We start from the raw sequence: 23746 nt of genomic DNA on the forward strand, positions 1-23746 counted from the left end.
AAGCCAAGCCATTATGGAGGCCTGGCATAGCATAGTCACCATTTCCGTCCTCGGAGTCCTAGGCGGGTGCAGCATAGTCATATTCTCATCCTTAAAGTCCAAGATGAGATCAAGGATGCAGTCCTTCAATCTCCCACTCTGAGGACTCCAAGTCTGGTCACTCCTCTCCTCGCTAATTAGAGAGGGATTCTAGGAGGAAGTCTGACCTTGATCATAAGATCGAAAAAATGAACAACTGCATCGAGGCCCTAAGGCATAGGAATCCTAAGCTCAATGACAACCTGGAGTTCACTTCCAAGCCTCTGTTTTCTCTAAGGATCATGGTGGAGCCATACCCATAAAGATTCAAAATGCTTCAGCTAGAGCTGGAGATATATGATAGGACTTCTGACCCATTGGATCACTTGGAAAGCTTTAAAGGTCTCATGATACTCTAGAGGGCTATGGATGATATATTATGCAAAGAATTCCTAGCCATGCTTCGGAAGATAACTTGGTTATAGTACTCCAGCCACCAGCTGTGCTCAATCCATTCATTTGAGTAGTTTGGCTGGCTATTCACAGCCCATTTCATCAGTAGTTAGAAGCAAAGAAGGGGCTTGGAAAGCTTATTTGACATGAAGCAGAGGGAAGGCAAGTACCTTACAGATTATGTCAATCGCTTCAACACAGCTACTGTGGAGATTCACGACCTAAACCACTCGATCACGATGACCACCACGAAGAGCGGTCTGAGACTATGAAACCTAGTGGATTGGCCCGGTCCACTTGACCAACCTAGCCAATTCTTGGGCCAAGCCTCACGTGCGATGCATGTGAGGAAGGCAACGAAGAAGACTCTGGCTAGAAGTCTTCTTCCTCCCCGATCATGTCAGAGATCAAGAAGCTCTTTGCAATCCAAAGACCGGGCGGATAAGACTAGATTCAACCTATTTAAAGACCTCCTCCTTGAGTTCCATCAACAAATAACCAAGAAAATTGCCACAAATTTCAAGGGTTTTATCCTCTGATTTTTGCCGAGAAGAGTCGTCGGATCTTCGCCAGACTGAGGTAGGACCAAAGCCATTCCTCTTCTCTTCTTCTTCTAGTCTTCTAGTCATGATTCACTTTGATTTGAGCTGGCTAATCGCCGAAAAATCGTCCGAAATAGGTGTGCCCTATTTTGGTCTTCTTCTTCTGCGATTTCACCGCCATCGGCCACTGGGTTTGGCTGGGGCTACGGCCACCTGTGGCCTCCTTCAAGTGGGGGCTAGGCCACCATGGCTGCCACCCCCTTGGATTTGCAGGGGGAAGGGGGGTATTCATACTCATGCAATTGTACTAGCCAATATTAAAAGTAGCATGACCTTTTAACTTTGTATTTTCTTACATGCTTTTCTTAGCTTCCATCAATAGCTTAAGCATCATTTGGCCCACCTCTTAGCAAACTAGGCTGATGATCTTTAATGCTGGTCAAAAAAGCAAGATTGAGTCCTTTGAAATATAGAGCTAACCGATGTCTGTTAAGAAATATGATTCCTAGAGAAACTTGCAAACTAAGATCTTTGGATACTATTCTACCATAGTCCAATATTATACCCTTATCTACCTAGACTTACGCTACTCTATATTCGCTCTTCTATCAACATCTTTCTGGCTAATGCTGATGGCACATCTACACATATATTTACCCCTTACTCTAACAAGCTTGGTGGTACACCCTTTACCAACCAACTAAGTTTTCTGGAATCTCGAGTTCCTTGGCTCACCCGGAAGAGATGGAAAGGATGGTAGCAGCTAGCGGACAAATGATGAAATGTTGTGATCACTATCAACCTGTAAAAAGAAAGCCGCTTGTTAGATCAATACCACATATAGGGTATAAAAGTGATTATGTACCTTCAACTATTGGTTGTACATGGAAGAGCCTAGACAAAAGAGTTCTAGGGGTGCATTAGGGCAAGAGATTGTTCGTAGGGCTCTGTTGAGTCGATTTCATAGCTTTTGGCCATCATCTTTGGATCAGGACAGGATGGTTCTAGATCTGGATAAATTTCATGCAGAGATTCGATCTACATTAGTGGGTTGATTCAACCAATAGGCTCGAATGAAGGCTGAGCAAGTTGACTGATAGGATCATGAGTAGGTTGATCAGGAAAGGCCTCGACAGTTGGTGATGCCTCTTCCCATAGGTCGGCCAAAACCTTGTGAAGCTCTTTCTATTCCTCTCGAATTCATCTCGAGGAGGACAATGGCTAGCAAGGAAGCGGCAATTTGGATAGTATTGGTAGCAACAAGGACATTAGCAATGGAATTTCGTTCTAGTTTTTCATCTTCTCGAGTCACTAAAAGACTAGAAGGTGCCTTGTTACTTGAGGTACCAATGTGTTTTCGCTTGGCAGCAATGGAGCAGATGACTTTGAATTTTTAGGGCTAGAGGGATTAGGCTTTCTAGCCACTATCTTTTTCTGCTTTAGGAACGAGGGTTCATGCTAAGAATATCCGGATTCGGCCCAAGATTAGGTAGGTTGAATGGATAGTGCCAAAAGGGGAGCTACAAAGTAAAGCAAGAAGAGTCAAGTTAGTGAAGAAATTATCAAAGAAAACATATTAGTATCTCACCCTTGTAATCATGAGCTACAAATGCCGGTCTTTGAAATGATTGTTGTTATTGCTAGTCAAAGCAATATAGTCTAGTCAGGATAACCGAACTATTCATAACAGAGAAAACAAGAGTTACTAAGTCAGCGATCTCAAATTTGACCAAAAGATAGTCAGGCCAACATCCATCCAACCAAGATAGAATTGTCTAGCGTAGGCTAACCAGTCAATTTGCCACCCCGACCACCTTCTCTTAGTTGCATAGTTGGTCTTAAAATTGGCCCTTAATTCTTGCTCGGTCTTCCTCATCCATTTTCCATTAACGTGGCTCAGTGACCTAGCAAACTTAATCTTACAAAACTCTTTATATTTTCTAATCTCATTTGCAAGATCGTGGAAAAAACCTTTGCTTTAGGGAAGACCTAAGCTGCTATACCTGCATATTGTGAGACAACAAAATCATCAAAGGCATCAGTAATAGGGGAAGATGATTCACCATCAAACTCAGGCTAATCTATCTGGGAGCAAAGGATATATATTTGTTCCACCAGCACACAAAGTCTTTGGTCATGGTAGGTATGGGTGTAAAAGAAACAAAGTTATAGTTGGAGTAGGATTGATGATAATAGTAATTGGCTAGATCTACCAACTCAGGACTAGTGATCAAAATTAAATTTATTCAAATGGAAAAGGGGGAAACAAGGGATTGCAAGACCGAATTAGCGGATGAAGAAGTTTAAAAAATATTATTCAACCTTGCACTTATTATTGCAAGAGTGCTCGATAGTGGATCCAACATAAAGATCTCTAGTTACCAAAAAGTGTTTCCGTTGGTTACGTAAAGTTTTGACCTCTTCCAAAGCCATTTCCAACCAAGGAAGGAGCTAAGTGACCTTTGGAGCTTGAAGGAATAGACAAAATAAAGAAGTATTGAGATGAGACAAACCTTCATAAAACTTCTTGAAGTATTCAGCAAAAGAAAGAGCCAACCTAGCAAATTGGGTGAAGCGAATGCCGGGAAGAGGGGTTTCTAAAATGTCTACTGAAGGATGCATATCCAGGAAATAAGTATATATGAAATATAAAGGATCTAGATAGGACTCTCATGCTCTAGTCGAGTTACGATCCTTCAAGCATTGGTATAAATGGCCCAAAATTAGAGGCTTGGGAGATATAGGCTAATTCTCAACCAAGGTAATTGCTAATCAAAGGTGTATTCCTACAACTTTCATCGACCAATAGTAGAAAAGGAACTTGAAAATCTCAACTAGAAAGAAGGTAGTATTACCGATCTTGGTGATGGGTTTGGTACAGTGACCAAATTACCGGATGAAGAATGTACAATTCGCATGTTTACCAAAGTCGAGACTAAAGTTGTTGGGAGGGATTTTGACTAGAGTGTTCGCATTGAATTTCTCTTTGGTAGGATAGATGTTGAAAAGTATTATAAGTGGGCAACCACAAATATATGACCACTATTTCTAAAGGATGATTGGCTATAAGAGGAGATGTTGAAAGGGATAAAAGGTCAAAGAGACTATTGGCTTCCCAAATGGCACCCTTCTATTCACAAATCCGGCCAAACCAAACATTCTAGAGAAGGGTCTTGGTGGGCCATAGGTGATGGCAATTTGGACTATCCTAAACTAAACTCTTGAAGTCTAGTCTTTCAAGGCATGAGGAATTTTAGAATGGAAGATAGGTTTAAGAGTGAGGTGACCAAAATTTACTATGAATACCTGGTATTGACCCTTTTGAAAACATCAATGTGTTCAAGATCTTCTCGACATTGTTCAGCAATGGCACGAAACCAAGCTTCTTGATCCATAGTAAGCAAATGAGCAAAGAAGACAAGTTGCGAAGGAGGAGACGAGAATCAAAGGAGGGTTGCTGCAAAGAAGATGCAACAGTGCCTCTATGAAAATGATAAATTTAAGAAAGGTGGGAATCCCTATAGATACAATTATTTGAAGAGTTAGAATATCAGCATTTCGATTTGGTTGGTATATCCCATCGCCTTATCTGACTGATGGCTGATGGGATGTGGGGGATATTGTCTACACCACATCCTTAGTTGGATTGACATGTAGGAGACACATGCGTAATGACCATAAGATGAGGGAAGAATAAGTATAATGAGCCTTAGGAGAAATTCCCAAGAGATAGGATCTAATGGACATTAAGTATAAGATAACTAAAGGCATCTTACTAGAGATCGAATATGGAAGAATGGCTGAAAGAATGCTAATATGAAGTAAGATGAATAGAAATCGATCAAAAATTTGATCTAATGCTATAACCTTTCTCTAGCCCATCACTATATTCCTTAGCCTAGCACTATATCCCTTATCCATCTTCATCAAACAATGGTGTGATGATGGTAAAAATCTTTGAAGGTCGAGGCACTTGGGCCTACATAACCTTTTATTATCCTCTCTTTGATTATTTTTCTACTGATTTGATGCTGGTGGCATGCTTGCGCACACCAGCCCATGCCATTTGGCTTGTCACCACTCTTCTCTACTGCATTTAAGCGGTACTCTACCAACAAGCCTTGCGACACATCCAGATGGGATGGAAAGAGTTCCAACAAGCCGATGCACCAACCCAGGCCGTTTGGCTTGCCACTATTCTTCTTTGCCACACCTGAATGGGCTCTACCAGCAAGTCCTGTGACATCTCCTGATGGGATGAAATGAGCGCCAACAATAGGATAAGCAGTGCATGGGTTTGGAGGTCAGGGGTTCATCCCAAAGTAGCATTATTTCTATGGAAGATTACCCGAGGTCAGATCCTATGCCAAGATGTGCTGGCAAGCAGGGGACTAAACATCTCCCAAGCTATGATTGTTTTTGGGCTTTGGAGGAATAAGTGGCTTATATCCTTTTCCAAAGATCAAAGGTAATGTGGCTATGGAGGTTATCTGATATGCCCCCTGCTATTATTTCATCTCCATACCTAGGAGATATCTTTCTTGCGTATCTAAAGGAATGTAGGAGTAGAGCCTCCAACATAGCATAGGGCATTCGTGCTGCATATATCGCCTATCAAATCTAGGTAGCTAGGAATAGTCTAGAATTTGAGAATAATAATCAGTCCCCAAGATTCGCAATGGAGACGACACTCTTTCAAGAGATCTTGTGACATCCAAAGACAATTGGGGTTCCCGCACAATAGCGGTTGTGATCTAGATGATTTTCATCACCTAGGAGGCCCCACCTCCTAGCTTTATCAAGGTTAACTTCGATGACAGCGTAGTAGATGGAGGAGGCAGAGGAGGTGCAGAGTTTGTAGTCAGCCGGATGCATAGCTACTTGTTGCAGTTAGTTGTTTGACATGTCTATCCCTAGAGTGGAGTTGATTAGAGGGATGTAGGGAGAAGAAACATTGCTACATGGTTCTTGTACTATGAAAATGATAAATTTAAGAAAGGTGGGAATCCCTATAGATACAATTATTTGAAGAGTTAGAATATTAGTGTTTTGATTTGGTTGGTACATGCCATCACCCTATTTAACTGATGGCAAATAGGATGTAGGGGGTATTGTCTACACCACATCCTTGGTAGATTGACATATAGGAGACAATTATCTAAAGAGGCGTTGCTGCATGGTTCTCGTACTATGAAAATTATATATTTTAGAAAGGTGGAAATCCCTATGGATACAATTATATGGAGAGTTAGAACATAGGTTTATGATTTGGTTGGTACATCCCATCACCCTATCAAACTAATGGCTTATGGGATGTCGGGGATATTGTTTACACTACATCCTTGGTTGGATGGACATGTAGGAGACACATGAATAATTGGCCATAAGATGAGGGAAGAATAGATATAATGAGCCTCAGAAGAAAATCCCAAGAGATAAGATCTAATGGACATTGAGTATAAGCCATCTAAAGGCATCTTACTAGAGATCGAATACGCGAGAATGGCCGAAAGAATACTGATATGAAGTAAGCTGAATGAAAATCTATCAAGTATTTCATCTAATTAAATAAAGTTATTGGTTCAACAATTGGTATTGAAGGATCATGCGAAAAAACAAGTTTAGTGCAAACAATTGGTGTTAGTTTCTATAACTGTCTAGAGTGGAAGAGTGGGAAGTTAGTTTATCTTAGTAGAAATATTGAATATGTACTCTATATAAAGGACCCATTGACAATCAATCAGTTATATTTTCACATATCCGATATGGGACTAAAAAAAGAAGGTGTTTTAAAGCATTTAAACTAACTAAAATTTAGTGGATAAGGTTGGTTTATTTTAAATTTTAAATCTTTTTCAAATTAAAACTCTAACAATCCCCCACAAAAGATTTAAATTTTTGAAAATCATTAAGTAGAATGTTTGGGCAACTTATACTATGCAATGGCTAAGGCATCTCATGGATTTGAACCTCACTTAGTATTGATTGTATTTATATAAAGAAACTATAATGGATTAGATCTTGAACTAGATTCTTTAACTCAGACTTCTACTTATCACATACATAATACAAATCAATTGTGTCTTTATGTGGCTCTCTGACCCTTTGTTCTATCTATGGCTGCTAATAAAATGTGCTACAAACAACCGACCGAACTGCTCAAAGGAGTATATTGAGTATGATTGAAGCTTGGTGTACTATAACCAAGCTGCTTTATGAAAGGTGGCTAGAAAGGCTCAACAAAGTATCACATCCATGGCTCTTTGGAGCATCAGAAGAGCCTTAAAGTTCTACAAGTGATCTAGAAGGTTAGATGTTTCATCATAAGTATCCAACTATGGCATCCTGAACTAAGGTGGGAGAGGCGCCTCCATAGTCTTTGTCGAGAATAAGGGCTTGGTGTGAAGTCGACATCGTTCCCAAGCTCAACATTGTGGCCTCTCAAAGCTTCAAGACAGTGATCCATCTCCTCGATCTTACAATTGAGATCAGCCTTCCTCCTAGAGATCCTATTTGATCAGTAGTGAGATAAATGATATGGCGTTTACCCCTCCCAAGACTATGAGCTTAGTGATTGGTGCCTCCTGTTTCACCTAATACTTCGAGGATGAGAGTGATGGTTGTGTCAGATCTATCCTAGGCTCTGAGGATGGGTGTGGTGACTTGGATGAATTGGGTCCTCCTGCTTGCCCGGTGCACGAGTCTTCTACAACTGCAGCTGTTGCTGGTTGGTGGCTATCTATTACAGGTTCTGGATAGATGTTGTTAGCGTCTAAACTAGCTACATGAGCATATGAAAAAACTTCTAAGTGGTTACTGGTGGCTCTAGTTATGGCTCCTATAGAGGAGGATCCCTTCAAAAGCTATACAGAGAGCCATCTAACTAAATGGGTGCATCCTGCTTAGTAGTTGTTGGCGATGCTTGCATTCTCCTTGACTTCATGGCTGTAGATTATCTGCTGATCAATCAGACTGGTTTTGATTGCTACTATAGATCTTTTTGTTGTAGTGTATCCGTATATACTGAGAGACAAATAAAATAGCGGACTGGGTGGCCTCCTTTATCCTAAAGCACTTTGATAGTATGCTATGGAAGAGTTGTGCGAGTGAATTTTAAAATATTTTATTTTCTGATTTTATCGGATGCATTTATATTAGATGGATGTGATTCTTCCATCTTATCCAAAAAAAAAAAAAGCCCATACAGTGATCCACTATTCACATTTTCTCATGACAATCACTGCCTGCCTGCCTGCCTGCCTGATAATAATACTTGTGTGTGCATAAGTGAATGACCTCAAAAGAAAAAGTTGATGCAATGATCTAGCTCATTTCAAATAAATTAATTACTTGGATGGGAGGTATCTTGCTATGAGAATATGCCTGAAACTTATTTATCTTTATTGTATAAAAATATCAGTGAGATAGTTGCCGGTTGCAGATGAGCATACACTATCAACATCGTAACTTTGCCAATTGTATCACATTACGAGTCCATTTATTTTTTTGCCATTGATAGGGCATTGCAATTACAGTTCCATATTTACCTGCAATATAAAATTATAGCAATTAAAGATAGAGATTTTTGCATGGATACCCTTCCAAATATCGAATTTTGTATGAATACCCTTTCAAAATTGATATTTGCATGTATATCCTCATAAAACTCTATTATTGTACAAATGCCCGTAATATAACGGTTGTTCTAATGGTGTTAAGAAAAATCATATTTATATTAATTAAAAATAAAATAAAATTTTAAAATTACGCTATTGTTCCTGTTTTTTTTCCTACTATCGGGATCCCAGTCTATTTGCATGTCTACCCATTAAGGATATTTTAGTTATTTTAATTTGAAACTGTTAATTTTTAACGTCGTTAGATAGCACGGGTACATATGCAAAAATAAAAAAAAAAGTAAAATGACAAAACAAGTGTTTTATAAGAGTATACATGCAAATATTAATTTTGGAAGAATATTTATGCAAAAAAACCCTTAAAGATATAATAACATCAAGTTTTTGTTTGCACCTTTTGGATTTTAGCCGGAGATCTTCCGTGTGTTAGATCTGGAGGGATTATTCTTTCATATATGGTGTTAGATTTAGAATTGGTTTGTTTGTTTTTTTTAACGGTGACAGAGCTAAGCAATCGAAATACAGATGCTGTTGACCAATTTAGCCACGAGCTGACGTGCTATAACTCAGTCTTTTTTTTGTTTTGTTTTTGTTTTGCAACTACAGTTGCAATTGCTATATCAATTACAGGAAACTAAACAACGAGATATTTTATTCCTTGTAATTAAAAATATTAGGAATGCTTGCGTCTTCAAATACTGCCAACCAAACAGCGCTGGGCCATAAGAAATACACAGCATGGCTCCGACCAAGTTGCATTCTGTGTGCCTTGTTCTCTTGTTTAGCATTTGACTTTCCCAGTACGTCAGTGTTGGCGAGCAGGACAAACAAGCAAAAGACCACAGGACGTGGACAAGAAGTTGGAGCCAGAGAGAAAAGGGCCATGGCCGCGGCCCCGGCCCCTTCCGGGGGGAGGGGGCGGCCAATGGGAAAGGGAAAAGGGAGCGTCGCATTGACCCTTCGGCGAGGGTAGGAGTCTTTTTCTTCCACGAGGCCACCCGCCCGAGGGTTTGAATGGCCTTTGGAAAACCTCATGCGCCACTTCACACTTCCCATCGGCTTCCCCCCTCCCAAACTAGCTTGTGCACTCAGCCTGCATTATCTTTGACCAAAGAATCTCCGTGATATTTTAACATTTTTGAAGAATATATAGGGGCCCATTTGGATGCTGGAGTTGTCCTTTCGGGTAACTTTGGTGTCTTTTTTTTCCTTCTTTTCTGTAACTTAAGAGAGCTTTTGTGATTGCCCCCGACCGTGTGTGAGGTCAGGAGGCATGTCAAAGAAAAGGTGGCACAACGTTTCTCCAAATTAAACCGATGGAGGTAGATGGAAGTAACATCAGCTGTCTCCCCTTCGTACAAGAAATATTTAAAAGGGAATGAGAACGACAGTCCCTCGTAGGGTGCTGGAACCTTTCATATCTCAATATTAAAAAGAAAAAAATTTGGATAGCATAACAGAGTTCGTCGCTTTTCATCAACGGTAGGGAATCTTTCGAGCTAGATTTCTTCTTATATATTGTATACAACAAGTGTACTGAAGATTACATGCCTGCGGGTTTTCATCCAACCATTTTTTTTAAAAAAAAACTGTGAGTTCATGCTCTTATTGCCATGGGCAATATTGACGACATACAGGCGATTTGCGTCATCTTTTACTTGTATTACTCTTCTTATATTTAATATTTTTGAACGGAGGAGATAGTTTTTATCTCTTCCCCTAATATCTCTTCACCGAGTAGAAGCTCTCAGAGCTTTGCGTGAAGCTAGTTCTGGCAGAACAGAAGGCCAATGAAATCCAATTCAAGTTGAACCTAGCTCGTGTCTGTATTTCCAGCTCTAAAATCTTGCTTATAAAAGTCAGCTTGTTTATTAATTCAATAAGCTCATTTTAAGCTTCGAATTGAAGATGAGTTGCTCATGAACATGTTGCTTGTTATGACAATCCATTGAGTCCTATAATCACCCAAACAGATGCTGGCATCAAGGCTGAGTGTGGGAGAGGTGAACCATGTCTGCGGGATATGACAATAATGATACATGAAGTGAGCAATTTGGTAGACCCCAAAGAATCTTATTAGCCCGGAGCAGGGGGCTTTTTTGGAGGGGCGGAGTATATCTGACAATGTGCTTATTGCCCAGGAGTTTATGTTTGATCTCGGTAGGGCTCCGGTGAGGAGGAGCTTGATGGGGATCAAGCTAGATATGGAGAGGGCCTATGATAGGGTGAGATGGGATTTCTTGCAGCAGTCCTTGCAGGGGTTTGGATTTCCTGAGACTTGGATCAGATGGGTGATGGGCTGTGTGCGTGCCCCTTCCTTTGCTATCCTGGTGAACGGGACGTCATCCCGCTTCTTTGTGTCAGCAGGGGGGTTGCATCAGGGATGCCCCTTTCTCCCCTATTATTCATCATGTGTTCAAATGCATTGTCTAGAGCCCTACGACGGGCAGTGGCCTCTCAGAAGTTGGAGGTTTATAGGCCGGTGGTGAGGGCTCCTCCGATTTTCCACTTGTTGTTTGCTGATGACTGTTTGCTCTTGGCCAGGTCGTCGTGTCATATGGCCCGGATCATCTGTGGGATTATTCGAGACTATTGTGCAGCATCAGGACAGCGGATCAATCTGACCAAGTCAGCTATTATTTTCAGCCCGAAGACCAAAGTGGCGGTGAGGCGGTCTATAGTGGAGATCCTGGGGGTGGGAGAGCAGGAGGGCATGATGACATATCTAGGGGTCCCACTCTCCGGTCAGCGGCAATAGGGATTGTACATCTCTGGAGCTCAGTATCAGACGTAGACTAGAGGGGTGGCAGATGCATACACTTTCGATGATGGGTAGGATCACTCTGGTTCGTTCAGTTCTTACCTCGGTTCCCATCTACCTACTTTCCAATACTCTCATTCCAGTTACAGTCCTAAGGTCCCTTGAGCAGCTGTTCAGGAACTTTATTTAGGGGAGGTGCAATGGCAGAGGGGGAGTCCATCTATTAGCTTGGGATGTTGTGTGCCAGCCGGCTAGTTATGGAGGACTGGGGGTGCAGTCCTTGGTGGCGATGCAGGAGGCACTAGTTGCTAGATATGCAGTTAGATTTGTGCTTGAGCCCGAGGGTATGTGGTCCTCACTGATGAGGGCCAAGTATGGTGCCTTGGCTCCTGGGGTGCGAGCTAGTCGTCACCACTCTCCGATCTGAAGGGAGATTTGCACTAGAGCAGGGGTGGTGCTTCCAGAGATTAGATGGATCATAGGCGACGGTCGGTCTATTGATGTGCTGGAGGATAGCTGGGTGACCGAGGTGCCGATCTGTCGCATGCCGACCATGGTTGATTCGACGAGATTAGCTGGCTGCAGGGTTAGCGAGCTGCTGACCTTAGAGGGGGGTCGATGGAGGGAGGAGATGATCCGGGAGGTCTTTGGGGAGCAGTTGGCGGAGTCGGTTCTGTCTCTTCCGGTTCCCATCGGTGGGGGGGCGACAGGCTAGTATGGATCCCGATGGGACGGACGCGGGTGCATGTTAGAGATCTCCGTGCATTGATCGGTAGGAAGCCAGCTCGTCAGATTGAGGGTGGTTGGATATGGAGGTTGCGGATTCACCTGTGAGTGGCTTTATTCATCTGGAAGGTGGCCTGAGGCTGCCTTCCTACGAGGAGCTTGTTAGTCCGGCATGGCATGGCGGTCTCTCAGTGCTGTGAGGAGTGTGCAGATAGTGAGGAGACGATCGAGCATATCCTTCTGTAGTGTCCCAGAGCTAGAGAGATATGGAGGAGATCACCAGTCCTACTGCCCGACTCGATAGTTTCTGCGCAGGATATGATTCAGATGTTGAGAGCCTCCACGTTGAGCCCCCGATCTGTGGAGGTAGGGATTTTAGTGGCATACTTGTCCTATCACATTTGGTTGATAGGAATGCCGGCCTATTTGAGGGGAGGAGGTCGTCCCCGAGGAGGGTGGTGGATAGAGCGATGCTATATGCGAGGGAGGTTCTTGAGGCTATCGTTCGTTTTTCTTCTGAGATAGTTAGGGACATCTGGGGTACTCTCCACGCTGATTCAGCGCCCTGTTTTGCCCTTGTTTCTTGGGTACCCCCACCCCTTGGCTATCTCAAAGTAATTTCGACGGCAGTCGGTCAGTGGATGGTGCGGCTGGAGGGGTTGGATTTGTGGTTAGGGACCACCATGGTAGGTTGATAGCAGCAGGAGGGCGGCGCACGCCTGGACTCACGGTGGTTGGAGCAGAGTTGCGGGCGGCTTGGGAGGGTATATCCTATGTGTGGCAGGTACTTGGTGTGGAGCGGGTCTGCCTTGAGGGAGATTCATCTGTGGTTATCGACTGGCTCCGAGGGGCGGATCGGTTTGGGGATGGTCATCCCCTCATTCGGGAGGCCCGTAGGATGGTGCGGTTGATGGGTGATGTTCAGATAGGACATGTGTTCAGAGAGGCGAACAGGGCTGCAGACTGGATTGCTTCTTATGTTGCCCGGCATTCCGGAGATTTTACTTGGACGTCTGATTATGACGTTCATCCTTATTTGCATCTTTTACTTTTCCGTGATTTAGCAGGTTGTACTCACGTTAGAGTTATATGAAATGAGTAGCCGCTTTTACCAAAAAAAAAAAAAGAATCTTGAGGCGCCGCCAAAACTACTAGATAAACACCATCCACAACTCATCAAGTGGTGGCATGTGTAGACAAAAGTAATCTTTATTTCCTTCTTGTTTTTAATTGTTGGTAAGCTAGAAACTATCTTTAACCATTTCAATATACTAGGGTTTTGGTTTTCCTAATTCTACCATAAATAGTATAGAATTAAATTTATGAAAAAATGGACACTGATCATTTGCGGTCTTTTTGGTTTTGTTTCTATTTTTTCCTAATTAATATATTAAAGGTTTTAAATCTATTAATCTCCATCTCAGTGAGTAACCGAGGTAGAGATAATTGAGATTTTTTTCATCTTACAGAAAGATTAGGTTAAATAAGAAACCTAGAAGATTTGCAATATATTTCAATCTTACACTAATATTCAGGATTTGGGATATCGAAAGCCCAATTAATTATGATAAACCTAATATTAAATAGTATTATAATAGGCAACTAATTAAAATATTTATTCATTAGAAGTTATTTTAAATTTATAAACATCTAATTAGGAAATCTCAACTAATATATTGATATTGCATCAGCCAAGATAATAGGTTATATTGATAAATCAAGCTAGACAGCTAACAGCTAACAGCTACTAGAGAGACGGCCAAATAGAGATAGAGCTCCAGAATTTGGGCAAAAAAGGAGTGGAGGTAACCCGAGGGCCTTCTTAAGCTCATCGAAGGCTTGCTGATATTTCTCGGTCCCAAGGTCCGCTGTACTGGGTCCAATAGGTGTACCGATCGCCAACCGGACCAGTACAACTTCGGTTCGTACCGAAATCAGGCGGTAGGAACTGGCCAACTCTTCTCCGCCGGAGCCGAAGAAGAAGAAGAGAACGAAAGAAAGCATGGGGAAAAGAGGGAGGGAGGATACTTGGGGCCACCATCAGAGAGCCGTAGAGGGGGGGCGGAGCCCGGCGGGGGCGAGAGAACCCGCGGAGGCGCGGAGAAGGCCGAGGCCGCGGCCTCCGCCGTGCCCCTGCCGGTTCCCTTATCCCCCTCCGGGCTCTGCTGCCCCCTAGCCTCCGCCGCCCCTTTGCGGCTCTCTGATGGTGGCCCCAAGTATCCTCCCTCCCTCTCTTTCTCGCGCTCTCTCTCCTTCTCTTCGTCTTCTTCATCTCCGGCACAGAACTGGCCAGTACCGATTTCCACGGCTCTGGCGTACCGGTAGCTGGTCGGACTGGCTCGGTATACCATGCTCGGTCCACTCAAAATTCTTGATGCTCATTGAGGCCTGGAAGAAAGGAAAGTCCTTGTCAGCTGACCTTGGAATGAATCTACTTAGCGTAGCAACTTGTACTGTGAGGTGTTGGCCCTCTTTCACTATCCTCGATGGGGTTATCTCTTGAAGAGCTTGAATCTTCTCAACATTTGCTTCTATTCCCCACCACATCATTGTGAACCCTAGAAATTTTTCAAAGGATACTCCATAGGTGTAGTTCTTGAGATTAATCTTCATCCTATAGTAGCATTGAATCCACCTTATCTAGGTCGGCAATGTACTACTTGGCCTTTAAGCTCTTCACCAGCGTGTTGTCTAAGCCTCCACATTGTGGTCAATTTGATTCTTGAAGATCTTGATCACTAGCCGCTCATATGTGGCCCCAACGTTCTTTAGGCCAAAGGGGATGACCTTATAGTAGTACGACCCCCTTTCTGTGATGAAAGATGTCTTCTTCTCATCTGCAGGGTGCACCTTGATTTGGTTGTATTTAGAGAAGATGTTCATGAAGCTAATAGCTCATGTACGAAGTGGCATCTAACAGCTGATCAATTCTCAAAAATGAAAAGCTATCCTTTGAGCAGGCCTTATTGAGGTCGGTGAAGTCAATGTAGATTTTTCATTTTTTATGGGCCTTCCTCACCATTACCGCATTAGCTAGCCATTCTGGGTAGCAAACGTCCATGATGAATCCATCCTGGAGAAGCTTGCCAAATTTTTCATTGATAGCATGTTGCCTCTCTGGAGTGAAGCTATATTCTTTTATAGGACAGGCTTGTGAGTGGGTCCACATTAGGCTAGTGTACCACCACTAAAACACTAATGCATGATATATATACAGTTATCCATGCAAAAACATCTAAGTTAGATTTAAGAAATGGACTAGTTGAGCTCGTAGCTCGAGTTTCAATAGAGAACCAATTTACACCGTCTAAGAAATGTTCCTTCTTGTAGGGGCACCGAGACCAGATTCTCCATAGGCGCCCCCTACTCCCTCAGCTCGTCTTAGACATCTAGGCCTTTAATGGGGAATGCTTCTTTGTTTCTCGCTTTGATTAAAGTCATGTAGCATTGTTCAGCAATTACTTGATCTCCTCAAACTTCGCCGATCCCGTGCTCTTTCAGGAACTTCATTCCCAAGTGGTAAATGGAGGTGATCGCCTTCATTGCATTGAGGGTTAGTCATCTAATGATGATATTGTAGGCAGAGGAAATGGGATGACTAGGAAATCACCATCACCATCACCTATTGAGGTGAGCAACCGATAGTGATGGGCAGCATGATGATCCCCTTCGGTTGCACTGAGTTCTCCATGAAGCTGACTAGAGGAGCTTTGATCGGCTTGAGCCGGTTATTCAAGATCTTCATTTTCCCCCATGCCTCATGGTATAAGACGTCAACTGAGCTACCATTGTCTACGAGGATCCTCTTCACTTCCAAATTCGCAATGGTCATGGTACAACTAAAGCATCATCATGAGGGGCATGGATGCCCTGCAGGCTCTCCTATTCTTGGCTTCTTGGGGAACTGGTCCTCCATTCTTATCTAGCTGACATAATATCTCCAAATTAAGTTGCTCTCTCTCCTCTTCTAGCGGATCCAATGGCTATGACTTTGATGACCCCGACTGTAGTTCTATTGTTGGGGGAGCGCTAGGTCGGGGGGCACTCTGCGAGCGAGGGTCGGTCTCTTCTCCTACATTGTCCTTGGCCACATTTGATGAAATGGTCAATGTAGCTGTGCAGGACGAGCTTCTCAAACTCATCCTTCAGCTGCCAACACTCATCTATATCATGCCCGTGTTCATGGTGGAAGAGGTAGTACTTAATTTCGAATGCTTCTGGCCAGATCTGGTCTTATCTTCTCCGACCATTGGACATATCTCACTCCCAGGATACTCATAAGGACATCGATCCATGAGGTATTGAAGGGAGTGTAGTTTTCATACATCCAAGGTGGAGTTTTTAGACACCACAAGATCTCCCTCTACTCCACTGGCTTCTTCTTATGGTGGGTCATCTCATCATCTTGATCCTTCCACTTTTTCTCTACTCGATCGTTGCCTGACTCTCTCAGAGCATTCTTAGTCTCCTTGGCATTGATGTACTTTCTTGCTTGAGCAAGGAGCTTTGAGAGGTCCTTGGGGGGCTTCTTGCAAAGAGAGAAGCTGAATTGGATATTCTTTAGGCCATTCGTTAGGGTTGCTATAGCTACAGTCTAGTCGAGGTCATGGACCTTCGACGCTTCGGTGTTGAAGGGTTGATGAACTTGCGGAGGGTCTCATCCCACTTTTGCTTGATCTTCATCAAGGTGATAGAGGTCTTATAGTGATTGTGGTTGCTGATAAAGTGCACAACGAACCTCTGTTGAGCTAGTCGATTGAGCCAATCGATTGCAGCTGAAGGCTAGAACAACATACTTGCGAAGCCCTTTTTAACATGGCTGCAAAGAGAGGACGTATAATGGCATTGGACGCTCCATGTAAAAGCAAGAGTGCCTTGGAGGATTCCATGTAGTCGACAAGGTCTATTATGCCATCATATGGCTCCACCTAGGGCATCTTAAATCTTAGAGGAAGAGACTCTTCCATGATTTGCTTGGTGAAGGCCAGCATGTTGTTGAGGGAAGGCTTGCTCAAAATGTCGATCCTTTTTCCCTCACCTCCTCCATGACCTGGGCTAGGTTCTCATCCATTTTATCAAGCCAAAGGGTCAGATCAATCCTCGACTCCTACTAGGTCTACCGCCTCTAGGTTGCTGCACCGGTCGTTCCTTCTCTAGAACTAGGTTCCTAACAAGATTAATTAGGCCCTGGACTTATTGGAGATTGTTGAATTGCTATGTGGTCAGCAATGCTTTGGAAGATGGTTGCGGCGATAGATAGCCACGATTGAGGGAGATGGGATTCCTTTAGATAGCAAGCTGTAGACATGTTAGGGAGGTTCCTCCTTCTTGGAGGCATGGCATCTCGTTCATTTTTCCACAAACGACGCTAATTTGTTGCTACCGATCTTCAGAACCCTAATATAAGTAGCTTTTGTTAGTTTGCAAGACAGCAAACAAGGTCAGAGAGCATGCCTCTAGTTGTTGTCTGAGGTGAGAGGGCCCGAGTCGGCTCGATACTGAGGTGAATTGTCATCTGGCTGAGTCGGAAAACTCGACCTCAGAGGTCTGTTGTTTCTGCTCTATTCAGCTTGGCCATCCGGTTGTTGCTGGAGCTTGAATTATATCAAGGAGGTGTTAGAGTTGCCACATTGCTATGAGCTGGTCGAATCTGACCATGACACTATCGCCATGCCCATGTGATGCCATAGTTTCACTCCCTTGTTGCTCACCCAATCCAAAATGCTGGAAGGTGCTTGTCGAGCTTGAGTGCTTGACGTAATAGCAAATTTCAGCCGGCTCGATGAGCAACGAGCCGACCTGGAGCGAGCCGAGCAGTTCCATCTGGACTTGGTGCATCTTCAAGCCGGGCCCAGCTCGCTTACATTAAGCTGGGCCCCATCCACCCCGGCCTTCACACGTTCGTTGGGCGCCGGCATCTCTCTAAACCCGCACCCGTTTTCTGTATAAATTGATCCACGCCCTCCTCTCCTCACCCCCAGAGTTCGGACATCAAATCCAAGTCCATTTTCTCCCGTTTCCATTGACGAGATCCCTCCCTATCTCTTAAAAGTCTCCACCCATGGCGGCGTCTGTCGACAACCGGCAGTTCGACCGCCTCAATCCGGGCAGCGGCCTTGGCAACCCGGTGGGAGCAGCAGCGAATAACTTTCAGAATACCCACCGTTCCAACTCCCCTGTTCGGGGCTGCAGCTTCCCGCCCCTTCTCCCCCTGCCCCCCGCCGGCGACCGGCATGGCCGCGACAAGACCTACCACGACTCCTCCGACGACGACGACGACGACGAGGAGGAGGGAACCGACTGGAAAATCGTCTACGGTGTCGGCAGCAGCCACCTGGAGGTGGAGCCGTCGATCAACGATCCTCGGGACGAGGCGACGTCGGACAGCTGGGTGGAGCGGAACCCCTCTCTCATCCGCCTCACCGGGAAGCATCCTTTCAACTGCGAGCCCCCGCTGGCTCGGCTTATGCACCACGGCTTCATCACCCCGGTCCCCCTCCACTACGTCCGCAACCACGGCGCCGTGCCCCGCGCCGACTGGGACGCCTGGACCATCGACATCACCGGCCTTGTCAAGCGTCCCACCCGGCTCACCATGGACGAGCTGGTCCGCGGCTTCGCCCCGCTCGAGATCCCCGTGACCTTGGTCTGCGCCGGTAACCGGCGCAAGGAGCAGAACATGCTGCGCCAGTCGGTGGGCTTCAACTGGGGCCCCGCCGCCGTGTCCACTTCGGTGTGGCGAGGCGCGCGGCTCCGGGACGTGCTGCGCCGGTGCGGAGTGATGGGTCGGAAGGACGGCGCCTTCCACGTGTGCTTCGAGGGGGCGGAGGACCTCCCCGGCGGCGGGGGTTCCAAGTACGGGACAAGCCTCCGGCGAGAGGTGGCCATGGACCCGTCGAGGGATATTATGCTGGCCTACATGCAGAACGGCGAGCTGCTCTCCCCGGACCACGGGTTCCCGTTGCGGGTGATCATACCGGGGTTCATCGGCGGCCGGATGGTGAAGTGGCTCAAGCGGATCATAGTCACCCCTCAGGAGTCCGACAACTACTACCATTACCGGGATAACCGGGTCCTCCCTTCCCATATTGATGCCGAGATCGCGAACTCTGAAGGTATTAATTAAATTGAATCTAACTGAAAAAATTTCGTCTTGTTCTTTCTCTTCACCCTCTAATTGATTTAGAAGAGGACTAATTGATTGTTTTCATGGACTCTTTTGGTTTGAAAAGCTTGGTGGTATAAGCCTGAGTATATCATCAACGAGCTGAACATTAACTCGGTGATCACCGCACCGGGTCACGACGAGATCCTTCCCATCAACTCATTCACCACGCAAAGGCCATATACCATGAAGGGTTACGCATATTCCGGTGAGTCGACGACTTTAATTTCTTACCTGTTTTTAGCCTGTAAGTTCCTGAGATATATTCATCAGCTTTTGTTTTGCACAATAACAATGAAATAAGACCAAGAAAGCGATCAAAAGTCTCAATATGTTATATTTGCTATTTTTATTCCACATTATAGCTTGGGTTCCAAATTATTACCTCATTTCCTGTCGCAATTCTATCATTTTTCAAACTGCACGACTTTCTAAACGCGGTTGGACTAAGTATACAGGCCAGGAGATTACGATCACCACACAATTATTTTCGAAAAGATATCATGACTATATGTAGAAGCTTGACTCTCACCACTTTATTATTCCGTCCTTTGGGAGACACTTGTAGCTGGCATTCTAGCCATCTAGCTTTTTCTTGAACCAGAAGGTCCCTGAGGACTTGTCCCGGACGACTGGTGCACTCCTTTTTTTTTTTTTACATTTTTCCCGGTTGTAACTTTGGCTGCGGTACATCACTTTTTCTGATACGTAGGGACTTCTGAGGGACGTCATTGACTAAAATCTGATGGATTGAACAGGTGGCGGTAAGAAAGTAACGAGAGTGGAAATTACATTGGACGGTGGAGAAACGTGGTTGGTGTGCACCCTTGAGCATCCGGAAAAGCCCAACAAGTATGGTAAATTCTGGTGCTGGTGCTTCTGGTCGGTGGAAGTGGAGGTTCTCGACTTGCTTGGAGCCAAGGAAGTAGCTGTTCGGGCATGGGATGAGACCCTCAACACCCAACCAGAAAAGTTGATATGGAACGTCATGGTAACCGCGAAATCCAATCAGTTCCTCTAACATAAAATATATAAATAAATTTATCTTATTCTATTAGCTTAAGTTTTTGAATAGCAAAATATAAAATATATAAATAAATCTACTTCATTCTATTAGCTTAAGCTTTTATAATAAGTGGTGATTTCAGTGGAGATATAATGGTGGTGATGCAGGGCATGATGAACAACTGCTGGTTCAGGGTGAAGGTGAATTTATGCCGACCTCACAGGGGCGAGATCGGGCTCATGTTTGAGCACCCAACCCAACCTGGGAATCTATCAGGTGGGTGGATGGCACGGCAGAAGCACCTCGAGACCACTGATGGTGGACATTCCCTCAAGAAGAGCATATCCACCCCTTTCATGAACACCTCTGAGAAACAGTATACCATGTCTGAAGTCCGCAAACACTCATCCCAGGACTCTGCTTGGATTGTCGTCCATGGCCATGTCTACGATTGCACCGGCTTCGTCAAAGATCACCCTGGTGGTGCGGACAGCATCCTCATCAATGCAGGCACCGATTGCACGGAGGAGTTCGATGCCATCCACTCCGACAAGGCCAAGGCCATGCTCGATACTTACCGCATCGGCGAGCTGATCGTCACCGGCTACTCCTCTGATAACTCCGTTCATGGTGGTTCTAGTCTCTCCAACCTCGCCACCATAGGGGAGGCCTCAAGAAACCCCACTGAAGCTCTTACGAATCCACGAGAGAAGGTACCTTGCAGGCTTGTCTCCAAGACCACCATATCGCGTGATGTTCGCCTGTTCCGCTTCGCACTCCCCTCCAGCGACCAAGTTCTAGGCCTCCCCATCGGGAAGCACATATTCCTGTGCGCCACCATCGACGGAAAGCTCTGCATGCGGCCTTACACCCCAACTAGCCCTGTCGACGAGGTCGGCCACTTCGAACTCCTCATCAAGATCTACTTCAAGGGGGAGAACCCCAAGTTCCCCAATGGCGGGCTCATGTCCCAGCACCTGGAATCGCTCCCTATGGGCTCCATCCTTGATATCAAGGGACCCTTGGGCCACATCGAGTACGCTGGGCGAGGGCACTTCCTGATCAACGGCAAACCAAGATTTGCAGCAAGGCTCGCGATGATTGCCGGCGGGACAGGGATCACACCGGTGTATCAGGTGATCCAAGCGGTGCTGCGGGACCAGCCGGAGGACCGAACGGAGATGCACCTGGTCTATGCGAACCGGACGGAGGACGACATACTGCTAAGAGATGAGCTCGATGGATGGGCCCGGGAGCATCCGGACCAGCTTAAAGTGTGGTATGTGGTGGGCGAAGCGAAGAGAAATGAGGAGTGGCGGTACAGCACTGGATTCGTGACCGAGAGCATCCTCAGAGAGCACATTCCAATGGGGGGCTCCGAGGACACACTGGCCCTCGCGTGCGGGCCGCCGCCGATGATCCAGTTCGCCGTGCTTCCCAGCCTGGAGAAGATGAACTACGACATCAGCAGTTCTTGCCTTCTCTTTTAATTGGAAAGCTGGATTTCCCAGTTCTTGCCACGTGTACATACCTGTTACTTTCTCATCGTCATCTATAGAATAAGGAAAAAGAGAGCTTGGAGAAAGAGAGAGTCGTATGGAATCTTTCTTTCTTTAATTTAATTTAATGCGTATATTATTGTTGTTTGGAATCTTTGAAAAGAGGTTGTGGCTTTTGGTCTGATACCATCTGGCTCTAGATGCGCGTTGAATGGATCGAAGAGAAGTTTAACAAACCACCCAACCGAGCCTTGTGAGCTTGTCATTTTGTCGAGCATCCCCGGTCAACAAGCAGGCTGTTCCTCCCGCTCTCATTGGAGCTCCCAATCTGTTGTTATGTTTTATGTTTTTATAACTTTGTGTTTTAGAGTCGGAACCCTCTCAGGCTGGTGCAAATAAAATATAGCAACGCTGTATGGGCCCTAGAGGTGAAAATGGGTGAACGGAGATGAAAGATGGGAGGCTTGGTGGGATGAGGAATTGGTGCATCTTACAGTCACAATTACAGGTATAAAGTTTTATTCATAGTTGATTTACTTTAAGGCAGATCCAACCCCAAGTGCATGGCTACTACCTGTTTGCTTCTCTTTGATAACTCCCTAAATGCTGTAATCACTGCAAGAATCTAATGGGCATTTTCTTACTACTTTATTCTTCTGAGTCCTGTGATATGGTTGGAAGTTGTGTGCAGAAATATTCTTCTGTATTTTGTTTTATGAACTTCAGCTGATGGTGCTGTTTGAATTTTAACCAGACACTTTGGTGAAACGTTTGCAGGTTTTATATCCTCCAGCTTTAGTGAAAAATTCTCCACTTTTCAAGTGCTTGATTTAAGTAATTGGAGGATGTAATCAAAATCTTAATTTTGGTTTTATGTCAAAAATTGTATACCAGAATGGAAGACCGATTTCATTGTATAGGATTGGTAAGGCTCGATCATAGTTTTATAGTGTATGGTGAAAAGGATTTACAAGCTAGACTAGATCCATATGGGCGGTCAACATTATATACACTAGTTCTCAATTGAACACTTCTGTATCTATTTTTTGTCACTTGAATTCTTTTTTTCTTTCCCCCCCGTTTTTTTTCTGTGGGAATGCATTTGCTTGGTGCTTGCTGCCAAGCCACCAATTCTTAATGAGAACTTTTTTGATGGACATCTAAATTTAGCGTCATCCCAGCACAAATGGACATTACTAATCTAAATCTATGAACATGAAACTGAAAGCTTTAGTAAATCTATTTTTATTTTGTCATAAAATGCTTGTGCACTGATCTCTGATGTACCACTGCACAAAGCATATTAACTAAGTATTTTTATTTTCCCCTATCCCTTTATTTTTTTCAAATATTTATTTGCCATCAATTTTTGTTAGAGATTCAGAATAACTTTGAATTATCAGGATAAGCTACAAAATTTATATGTTTTAAGTCTCCACAATCTAGATTGTTCACATTATAAATATATGCTTACATCATTGACCACTCATTTATTGTTTAATAATATGAAGGTGTCTTTGACATTATAGACTTGGCCAATTTATCCAAAGTTGCGGCATCTGGCAGCTCGAGCGCTTCAGGAATCAACTAAACAATTACATTCTATGGGACTTCTTATTAATCAGAAGTGCAGCCTAGAATGACAAACAATGAAACTGACTAATGTGAAATTGTCTCGACGCCTATGGAGACATGAATCAGACTAAATCACATGACAAACTATTTTGAAATTGTTCAAGCCCCATTGAGGCACCCCCAAGTTGCAAGTAATTGCATGCATGCGAAAATATAAAATAATATAAAAGCATGAACAATTTAATGATACCAACTGCTACAATCTCTGGTGCCAAATCTAAACAGAATGCTATGTATAGTGCTTTAAATATGATCGCAATTCTTAACATTCTCGCAGTTTCTCTTTCTGATCCCAGCATTAACT

The 23746-nt window shown here is 44.3% G+C and overlaps 1 protein-coding gene across 1 annotated transcript; it reads left to right on the plus strand.

The window, feature by feature from the left end:
- The first annotated feature begins 18103 nt into the window (after positions 1-18103).
- On the plus strand, positions 18104-21961 carry LOC103710540 (nitrate reductase [NADH]-like). The gene is made up of 4 exons (XM_008796303.4): positions 18104-19252; positions 19370-19510; positions 20061-20293; positions 20476-21961. The coding sequence occupies exons 1-4, from the start codon at positions 18199-18201 to the stop codon at positions 21796-21798; spliced, it is 2751 nt and encodes a 916-aa protein (XP_008794525.2). The 5' UTR covers positions 18104-18198; the 3' UTR covers positions 21799-21961.
- Positions 21962-23746: the final 1785 nt, after the last annotated feature.

The sequence above is a fragment of the Phoenix dactylifera genome, unplaced genomic scaffold (assembly GCF_009389715.1).
Source record: "Phoenix dactylifera cultivar Barhee BC4 unplaced genomic scaffold, palm_55x_up_171113_PBpolish2nd_filt_p 000841F, whole genome shotgun sequence".
NCBI lineage: Eukaryota > Viridiplantae > Streptophyta > Magnoliopsida > Arecales > Arecaceae > Phoenix > Phoenix dactylifera.